At 42.5% G+C, this 11019-nt stretch overlaps 1 protein-coding gene across 1 annotated transcript in view; it reads left to right on the forward strand.

The window, feature by feature from the left end:
* Window positions 1–3621, forward strand: part of STXBP6 (syntaxin binding protein 6) — a 227737-nt gene extending 224116 nt beyond the window's left edge. The window contains exon 6 of the mRNA XM_007449679.1: window positions 3389–3621. Within this exon, the coding sequence (XP_007449741.1) occupies window positions 3389–3412 (24 nt within the window). The 3' untranslated portion in view covers window positions 3413–3621. The remainder of the gene's footprint in view (window positions 1–3388) is intronic.
* Window positions 3622–11019: the final 7398 nt, after the last annotated feature.

Consider the following 11019-nt stretch of genomic DNA (forward strand, 5'->3'; position numbering starts at 1 on the left):
GGTTTCGGCTGAACCTGCTCCAATCCATCACATGATGAGCACTGTAGAGGGTTGGAGAAATGTGACTGAGGATCCCAGCACAGGGGTGGGGAGGGACTGGTGGTGAAGATTTTGTGCCATCCAAAGGGGGGTGGGAGGGCCTACTGCTGAATGCTGACACTTTCTAAACACAGAGCAGCCCTTGCAAACAGGACCTGTCAGAACAGAAACTGATTAGGCCACCAAAGGCACAGGGGTCTCTGGCTCTGACCACTGGGAGGATTGGTACCAGCCAGTTACCCGTTTCCATAGAGATGGACGCGGCAGGGGGCAGTCTCCACTTACTTTGGCTTCCTCTCCTGTGGGTGGCGTTAAGGGTGCGGGGGGAAGGGGCTGCTAGTGTCTCTTACTGTGTTTGAGGGAGTGGGAGAGAGACACAATAATAACCAGACTTGCAGTTTTCTAAAACTGCCAGTCTGGGATGTGTGCTTATGAATCACCAGCATGGGCAGGATTCCTCAGGAGGAGGTTGACCTCTTGAGATAAGGGGTGGCTATTTTCCCACGGACCAGGACTCCTGATCTGTCCCACTGGTGTAGGCTGTCTGTGAAGATGTCATTTCACTGGCCAAGCCCCTACCAGGCCTACCGGTGAGGAGAGAGTTCAGAGATGGAACCCAGGCCTTCCACCACTGCCTCCCCAAGCATGGCTCTGTTGACTCATAAAGAGTGGGCTGTGTTTAGACGTTGAGACACAGTGCACTTGTTAGAGCCCTGACAGAGAAAGGCAGTGCTGGGTGACAGTTCCTCTGGGCTCCCTGGTTGAACAAGAACATGCAACCTCAGCTGAGAGTAGGGCACACGTTCTGGACTGCAACAGAAGAGGCTATCACTGGCTTTCTCGATTTTCCCAGGACTCCTACAGTGACCCAGGTACATTAGTGAGTGGATCACCTTTGTAGGAGCCTGCCATCAAGACATGTGGGCGCTTGACTCCTGTAGAGCCAAAGGAAATGTGTCTGCAACCCCTCTTCCCCCAGCTCTGTTCAGCCTGGCTTGGGAAGCGTGGTTCCTTCCTGAACTATGAGCTTGGTACAGTCTCAGACCTTAGGGAAGTCCAGCTCAGCCACAGAGCAGGCCTGCTCACTCTCCTCTGCTTCAGAAAGTGCAACAGTGCAGTGTGTGCAGTGCTTTGATGCCTGCCTTGGCTGGTGAGTCAGCAGGCAAGAGGGATACCCACACCTAGGCATCCTCAGATGCTATTTCCCACCGAAAAGAACCGTGATCTGCCCTGTTCTGCACAAGCGCACATTTGTAGGGGAGGGAGTGGTGAGTGGCATTTCCCTCACTGGCAGGGAATGGCTGCCTCTGTCCCTACCACAGTCATCTACTCCCTGTGGGTCTGAGCTAGAAGGGACCTCAAGAGTCCAGGCCTCTTAAAAAATACCCCCTGTATGAGTAACAACTTTTTCTATTATTGTTGTTTCTTCTATTATTGTTGTAATTATTATTTAGATGGGAGTCATTTACACAGCTTTGAAAGAGAAAGCTTTCCATGAAACATTAAGAAAACAAAAATATAGCAAAAGGAAGTTTTTAACTTCTCTTCTGTAGGAACTCTGACATCTACATTAATCCATAAGCATTTGAGTTGGAGATGATATTTATAGACATGAGGAAACCGAGGTACAGAGCAATTGTGACTTCGAGCTCAAGGTCATACAGCAGATTTGTAGCAGGGAAGCAACAGCATCGTGCCTTCCATATTCTAAAGTTTCTAACTCCCAGGAAGTTAAAGAAAAAACAAAACAAAACGAGGTAGCGTGGAAATGATGCGCCTTTATGCAAAACTACCTCAAATGGCAAAATGTCCAATCCAGCTGTACTTCTGCAAAGCTGAACTGGCACGGCCCCGCCCGGCTGGGGCTCCCCTTAGCGCCAGTCCCAGCTGCACTGGAGAGGTAACCAGGGTCTGGTGTGAGAAGCAACACGATTGCTGCTGAGGATTAATGACTGTGGGTAAATTAGCAAAGCCCATTAGCTGAAGGTTAACAGCTGAGTGAATAACAGGACAGCAGCACTGATCAAATATTTATGGTTGGTATTCATTATGCACAACACTTAACAGCTCTGTGTTGATTTGAATGGTCCACATTGCTAAATAATGTATTAAAACTAGAGACAGAGCAAGAAGTGGAGGTCATACAGTGGAGGGGCTCAGAGTGTGGCCAGGGAGTGGGATGGATCTGAGAGAGAGGGCTCTGCCATTTCCACCCACCATGTTTCCTGGACTGTAAACTCTTCGAGTTCAGGAGTTAGACTTCTTGGCAAAAACCCACAGCACTTAGCACAGCAGCCTGGACACACTCAGGGCTTCACAAACACCATCTGACAGTTGACTGGCTGTTGGCATCAGCACTGCAAAAGGTCCTTGGGGGTATTCACTTAGGCTGGCTTCACCAGGTACAGGCACCTGGAGCTCTTCCAGCTGACGCTGCCCAAGTAGAGATTAATTTAGCAACGTGACTACCCCCAGTAACTCCAGCCCCAGTCTCCGGGACTAATCCCTAATACCAGACTCTAGACACATGAGGGATCACAGTTCAGCCTCAACCCTGCCTTCTGCTTCACGTCAGTACATGGGCTCCTTGGAAGGGATCTGGCTAAGGAAAGCAATGTCAGATTAATTTTAATGTTTTGTACCTGCATGCATTTCCTTAAATATATTACCATGGGCTCCAGCTGGGCTTGGGAAGCTATTGAATGATACAGTGGTATTTGGTGTTCCCATTTATAAAGATCTAACATTTCAATAAACCACATTTTTCAAATACCAGTGGGAGCAGTAAGTCAAGGTCTGAATTTGGTCTATTGTTCAGTCCTGGTTGGTAAAACAGTCTATTGTCAAGTGCTTTGGACCTGGTTGAATGTCCAGGATATTACGTGGATTATTGCAGCTTGTTTGTTTCTCTACAGTTGGTGATTTTTAATACTTCACGAGATGTCAGTAAATACATTTGGAGAGTGTTGGTCTTCCTGGATAACTAGTAACCTGGGAGCCCAGAGGCCTTTGTTTCTGGGGTAGGTCACTCGTTCTGCCTCTACTTTGGCTCTTCCATTTGCTCCTTCAGTGGCATGAAGGAACATCATGTAGCACCCTCCCTGACCTGGACACATACACCAATAACAATACTGTAAGGACGAGTAACAAGTGCAGTGCTCAGTGGACCGTTTAGGGACATGCTGCACATTTACTAAGTGCCACTAAGTGCCACTGTGCACTGTAATGGTGATCTGCCACAGCAAGAAGAATCTTGGTGTCGCTTCTCATCGCGGATGTGGGAAAGGAGCAGCAAAGGAACTCTCCCCACTGCTGATAACATCTTACTTTTGTCCCTTTCTCTCCTTAGCTCGCCATGAAGCACAAATGTTGAGAAACTGCCTCTCCTGGTGACCTCTTAAGAGAAAATGAAGTTTGTTCAGCAGTTTTTACAAGAATTCTGGACCTCCGCTTGCTTCTTCTTTTCCCAAAATGTGGACATTTAGGTTATTTTTCCTTTTCAGATGTTAATATGAGAGAAAAGGTGTTGTGTTTATACATTTCCCTAATAATCTTGCTAAGAAATGCTGCAAGCATCAGCTTTATTTTTTCCCCACTGTGTGTATGCGTGTGTCTGTATGTGTTTTCTCTTTAAGGCTTTCTTTTTATTTTTTTAGTAGTTTGAATATGAAATTCGGACCAAATGATATATTGAGCTAGGTCTAAACTGTATTTTTTTCCTGATATTAAGCAGGAAGACATTTTAAATTGGTGACGTCAGATGTTATTGTTCCTGGTTGGAAATAAAAGTCAAGCAGTGATTGGCTTCACTCAATCTCTTACGTACTCTTAATTTGAAGGTTAAGATTCTAAATCCTGAGACACAAATCTGTATTAGAAAAAACAATTGGATTTATCAGGGGAAACAGCAGTCTTAGATTTTGCTTTTTGTGTAGTAACTTTTTGCATGAGCCATCACCAGCATTCAAAAAAACAGATCAATCACAGATAGAAATCTACTTTCTGAGCTACAGTTTAAATTCTTCCATTACTTGTTTCCAGGCTGATTATTTAGAATTACCGTATAAAGGATAAAATTTTGAGATTAAAGACCTAAGGAAAAGCCCATTTAAAAACCTCTGTGCATTCATGAATGTTTCTTTGTCATCGTCCCAAATTACGGTAGCTGGTCTTGAAAAGAGCTTGGATTTTTATCAAGAATTGATTTGTCCAGATAAAGGTCTGTGTAAAGGATAATGTGAAAAGATACTACATTTAAAATCTTTTTTCTCTTTTTACAAAGTCATGCCTGTTTAGAGAGCCTTCATGATGTCCTTGGGAAATGGCCTTCGGTTCTTGGTATCTGATTTTTGGAGGTTTTGATGTTGTTATTGCTATTCATCTAATTTAAAGTGTGGGTTTCTTGACAAACTGCATTTCATGGCAATTGCAACTTGCCTGGTCTGACATAAAACAGCACAGTCATGAAGCCTTTACATTGCAGTCAGACTGAATGAGGTTGGTTCATACAGCTCCTGATTTTGTATCACTCAACACAGGCCTGGATTTTCAGTCTGGCAGTTTGGTTTCTTAGAAGGTTAAAATGCTAAATATAAAAGCTGTGCTTTGTCTTCCTGAAACAAGGAGGCAAGCTGTACATCCCAGATACATGCTCAGCCTCCCGCTGCGATGCACTGATTTTTTTAAGCTGCCTGGATCTTCAGGACCTCTTTCTATTCCTTCCTACCCATTGAGGCCATGTGTATTGCAGGCTCTTATGTAGCGGCATATGATGACTTTGGGATTATTTATGCTGGTCTAAATAGCTTAAGTTCTCCTGATAAAAGCATTCCCAGGGAGATAGAAAATTGGGCTATTGTGGGGAAAAATGATCTTAGTCACTATGTGTCAAAAGGGAGATGGGATTTGCCAGAGACAAATTTCTGAATCCTCTTAGGGAGATGATCCAGTTCAAGAAAACTCTCTGTAAATTTTATAGGGTAAACTATATAAATGTACTATAATATTTTGTACTTTTCTTTTGGTGTCTTAAAAGTTTAAAGAAGGAAGGAACTTGCTATCTGGTGAGCACCATTAGAAGCATTTACAATTTCTAAGAAAAGCTGAAAATATCACGCCAAATAGCTTTTCTTTGCAGGCCTCAGTATAGAAAATGCACGTGTGCACGCGCACACACACACAGAGATATATTCATCTTTCCAAATTGAATTCTAGCTTCAGATAGATAGTTGGTATAAATAATTGAAATGGTAAATCTAAAACGCCCTGACAATCAGCCAAACTCAATTTGTCGCCAGGTATCTAACATCAGTGTTTGTGAAGCTGCTTCTAAAGTAGCAGAGGGTGAGGTCATAAGCATACTGTGAAATTTGAGCTTTTTTCCTCTCCGGTAGACTTGTGAGAGTTACCCTTCGTAAGTATAAGTACTCCACATCTTGCCCTCTTTCCTCACTCTCTGCTTATCTATTTTAGACTTAAGTCTTCTTGGAAATGTCCTGGATTTGAAGAAAGCCTATCTGCATTGTTTTTACCTTCCTCTATTGATTTGCTTCCAGACTGTGGTCATGTCCTTGACCTCCCTGTGTTCAAGTCCTACTACCTAGGCCTCTGCCCACAGAAGAGGCCAAACAGCAACCCCAGTCCCTCCCGGACCTCCTGACTTCTTGCACAGGAGCGAGCCCTGTGATGACGTACATGAGGTTCTTTGCTATCCTTTTGTAGAAGGTGCTTCAATACAAAATATTAATACAATCTAACCTAAAGAAAATTGCTAAAATGACTCACATTATTTGGGACCAATTCAGTGGCTTCCTAAAATACATTTAATTTCTTTGTTTCATTTCTGCACCTCACTATTGAGTTTTGGAAATACTACATTTCAGTGAAGGATTTCTTAAATTGTACTGACAACTCGTAAAGGAAAGAGACTTCCCAGCGTTCTCACTTCTTCCTGGAATGTAGCTGTAGTATTCTTCCCTAGTACTATTAGGTACCTGTGTACAGGAAGTAGACAGTGATTCAGGTTAATGTTTCATATTGAAGGTATTTGTAAAATGTAACAAGATCAGTAGTTAACTTTTTTAAGCTCTGAAAAAATAAAGATTGTGTGTTAGACTTAAAATTACAGTGAAATCTGTCATACTACTACTTTTGTGGCTAACAAAGGTTATGCATTTATGTAAAAATATTTACAGAATGCCCTCAATAAAGGATATTAAAGATAGGTTTCGCTTTTAAATTTTAGAATTGTGACACTGCTGATGTCTGTTGTACAGTTATTAATTCTTCAGAAGTTCCCTAAGATGTCAAATATCGTTTTTGTTCCTTTCAGAGACAAGTAACACCTGCTCTGTGATTCACTAATACAGCAAACTCTAATTTTGTCATTAAATATTTGAACTCTGTGATGAAAGTTCGTTTCTCTCAGTTATTTGGGAAATCTCTCAAACACTACCAGATACGTAGGCAACGTCACACTTTTGTTGCTAATGGGAAGACCCTGTGTGCCTCCAGGAGACCTAAGAATTGGGATTAGCATTCTGATAACAATTCTTCATGGACATTCTAATGCGAGAACTTGAAATGTAAAAAAGACTAAAGAGCTAACTAACCTTAATTTAGACAATGACCTTCTATCCAGCAAGGGTTAAGGTTTTTCATTTTCTTCTCATGGGCAAAGCAGTTAAGCTGATTACTAGTTACCTTTCTGCTGATATTAGTGATGTGCTCAACTCAAGTACATATTACCGCATGTGCCCTCATTCAGTAGACTATTTTCATGTCCTTTTAAATTGGAAAGAAGACTTGATCAAATTATGTCAATTTATTTTTATGGGAAAGCAAATGCAACTTATTGCATGGCCATTTGCTTTCAAGAGAAGTGGCTTTGGTGATCGCTGTAGCAAAACAACGCTCTGTAGGTTGGCACAGACACAGTGAAGCAGGCAGACTTTGAAATATTTCCTGGGAGGACTGCAGGTGGAAGGGAAAGGCTACCACCTCCACTCTCCAGAGAAAAAAGGATAGAGAGATGGTTTGCCTAGATGAGGACTTGGCCTTTAAGTTAATTAGGTATTTAAAGGCACCGTTCTTGTGAACTAATTATAAACCCACTGACTTGCAAAGATGACCTTTGCTTTTAGTATAATTTTTGTTAGCAATTATACCACAACCAGCTCTCAAATTTTATGGGAGAATTAATACAAATGTATATTTTTTGTAAATCAGTAATGCCTTTCCTTCTTGCTGTCAACGAGAACATGCTTAGAAAAAACTATAGTTGTCCCTTGAATAACGGGTTTGAACTGCCTAGGTTCACATGTATGTGGGGTTTTCTTTCAACAGATGCATACTACAGTACTACGAAATCCATAGTTGGTTGAATCCAGATTCAACCAACCACACATATGCAGGACCAACTGTAAAGTTATAGGCGGATTTTTTATTATTTGGGGGGTGGTGGGGTGGCACCCCTGACCCTTTCACTATTCAAAAGTCAACTGTATTGACTTATCAATCATCATCTGCCTAAACAAGCAGATTGAGGGCAGGGTGAGATAGAAGAGGGAGGATAAAAATACCAGAAATAAATTTCAAACAAGTGCAAATGTTTCCATATTATTCCCTGATGATATCCATCCTGTGTCCCTCCTTTCCCTGGCGTGGGCAAACCTGGGTGGTAGCGGGACATATGTATGCACACCCACATATGCATACACACAGCTGGCATTAGAAAAGATACATGCACCCTAATGTTCATCGCAGCACTATTTACAGTAGCCACGACATGGAAGCAACCTAAATGTCCATAGACAGAGGAATGGATAAAGAAGATATGGTACATATATATACAATGGAATATTACTCAGCCATAAAAAGGAATGAAATACTGCCATTTGCAGCAACATGGATGGACCTAGAGATGATCATACTAAGTCAGACAAATATCACATGATATATGTGGAATCTAATTTTTAAAAATGATACAAATGAACTTATTTACAAAACAGAAACAGACTTACAGATATTGAAAACAAACTTACGGTTACCAAAGGGAAAGCATGGGGGTGGGGGAGGGATAAATCAGGAGTTTGGGATGAACATACACTACTATGCATTAGATAACCAACAAGGACCTACTGTATAGCACAGGGAACTCTACTCAGTATTCTGTGATAACCTATATGAGAAAAGAACCTGAAAAAGAATGAATATATGTATATGTATGACTGAATCACTTTGCTGTACACCTGAAACTAACAAAACATTGTGAATCAAGTATACTCCAATAAAATTTTTAAAAAGAGCTGAGCTGCACTCCTAGATTCACCTGAATTCTCTTAGTGACCCCTGATTGCCTATCTGGACATAGATTGGCAGGAGACAATTAGTTCCCGGGGTCAGTGAAATTTGAAAGTGCCTCAGGTGGGCCATGATCAGAGCATGAGAAATACAAAGACTGAGACATGGAAGAAAAACACATCCCACCCACAAGGAAAGTCTTACTTTATTTCAGTAAACGTGAGTGTGCTAATGGCTGTCTTTCAACAAGATGACACAAAAGATGGCTTTCCTTTTGGTGTGCTTTCTGAAAATCCAGGAAGCACATATACATAAAATGGTTTTGTAGAGCCGGAGCCAGTCTGATGCAAAACTGATCTCTACTTATACATCACCCCCGCTCCCCGTTCTCCCCTCCACGCTCTTCGCCTTGCTTTCCGACATTTCTTAAATACAGCTTTAAGCTAACCCCTCCTAAGGTGTTACCTGTATTACAGTGCTGGTTTATAGTGGCTTAGGGCAGTTTCTCCATCCAAGCTCTGTGTCACAGTTATTTGGGGAGGCTTTGGAAAATGTACACATTTTATTCCCAAATTTCCCTTCTTGTTGCCCCTAGTCATCTTGTCTTTTGCAAAGAAAATAAAATGGCTCCAGCAGGCCTGAGCAGTGCCGCACCTGGCTTCTCCAGATGCTTACTAGATTTAAACCAGCAAATTAAAGTTGACAAGGAAATTAACATAATGTGCCTTTAAGCTGGATTACTGCTATAGTGTAACCTTCTGCCCTGACCCCCATTATATTTTCTCCCTTGAGCCTCCTCTGGAGCCTCAGGATTTCCTGAGTCGGATTTTCACTTCCCAACCCCCTCCCACCCCTGAAGTTTTCTGCCACATTTTCTTCTTTCTGCTGATGAGTCATGGTCCTGGGCATTGCAGGTCTTTGGGGGGCTGCTTCAGTGGCCTGTCCCACTGGGCACTGCAGGATGTAGGCTGGTTGGGCAAAGCCACCTTGTTTCCCTCAGTCCCACAGGAACCAGTGGACAGACCTAAAAGATTCTAAAATGACCACTGAGGTGCACTGTCACTGCACTCACATTTTGTCTATTAGGCATTTTAAATGCTACTGATTCTCTCAGATAGAGTGGAGCTGTTCCTATAGAACATACATTCGTTTCCTGTCTTTTAAGTGCTCAACCCGTTCAAGGGTGCCTGTTTCAGTGGGGTCTGGCCCCATCACACACTCATACCTAGACGTGTCAGAGGCTGGACAGGAATCGCCATTCTGACAAGTCCCAGGTTTCACTTATCAACATTGAATAGGAGCCTTTGTCCTATGACACTGTATCCCAATTGCTTTGCCACTCTGATTATTTGTCAGATGACATGGAAAGAAGGGAAATGAGCTCATGAATTCTCAGCTTTACCCTGAGAGCTAAAACATGGCTTGGATGACTCACAGCTTCTGAAGAAAACTCCTCTTATATGCTCTGACCATGTGCACCAAGCGCTCTGTTTAATTATACTACTACATACTTGGTGATTGAAACCTGAAGCTTTCTGTTAGTTTTTCGTAAAACCAATCCTTTCTTTTACTGCCCCAGGAAACAAAATTTGGTTCCTACGATCAAACATACTTTTTTATTCACAGTACAGTGGCTTCCTTCAAGGAGTTTTGCATTTTTTACACCTGGAATTACAGTGACCGATACTGGTGGACGCATGTACATTGTCTGAAACTTTCCCATACTGAAATCGCCTCAGCATTCGGACAGAAACTGTGGGAATGAACAATGTGTAAACTGTGTCCCACCCCACACCCCTCGGGGACTAAAAATAAAACACACCTTTAACTGGAGTGGACATGGGCAGGACGCCCCCTTGTGGTGGTTTATTGGAGGCAGCATTGCCCTGTGGTCCTGCCCTGCTTTGAGTTCCAGCTCCAGTCTTACCAGGTGGGTGGTCTTCGGCAAGTTATAGACTCTCTCTGTGCCTGTTTTCTTAGCTTTAAAATGGGACTGGCTATCTACTTTACAGGTTATCATAACGATTAAATGAAATAATGAATGTAAAGCCTTTAGCCCTGTGCCTGGCACATAAGCCTTCATGTACGTCAGCTCAGCTCTGGGCTATTCTCTGTGATGGATCACAAAATAAAGTAGTATACCTTGCAGGCTGATGATGCCTGCCAGACCATACTGCTGGCTAGAAGAATGGACGTGTTTTTCTTAAATCCATGTTGGTACAGGGCACGTGCGCAGACATTCCAGGCCTCTTTGGCCATTTTTATGATCTATGGACATAGATCCCTTGACATTTCATATATTCCAGCCCTGGGATAAAGGAGAGGCTCTGGTCTAAAGGCGCCCAGGGGTAGCTATTTTCTGGAGGAAATTTCCAAAAAGACTAAATTCACAAGAAAGAGGACTGAGAGAATTTGTCTTTAGTGTCTGTGGCATCAACTACAGGAATGGAAATGAGTGGTCTTATGGTCTAGGAGATTATCTGATATGCCCTAGAAGGCCCCAGAAAAACTATGATGGCAGCATACTGTTTTCCCATGGTTGTCATGGTGCTATTATTTATGATGTCCAAGTAAACCCAACATGATTTGGGAAATAAGTCATTTGTAAAGGACCATCCAGGCAAGAAGGATCAGACTGGTTATAACAATGGATCTGCCCCACCCCAAATCCCAAACTCT

Source organism: Lipotes vexillifer, unplaced genomic scaffold (assembly GCF_000442215.2).
Source record: "Lipotes vexillifer unplaced genomic scaffold, Lipotes_vexillifer_v1.1 scaffold296, whole genome shotgun sequence".
NCBI lineage: Eukaryota > Metazoa > Chordata > Mammalia > Artiodactyla > Lipotidae > Lipotes > Lipotes vexillifer.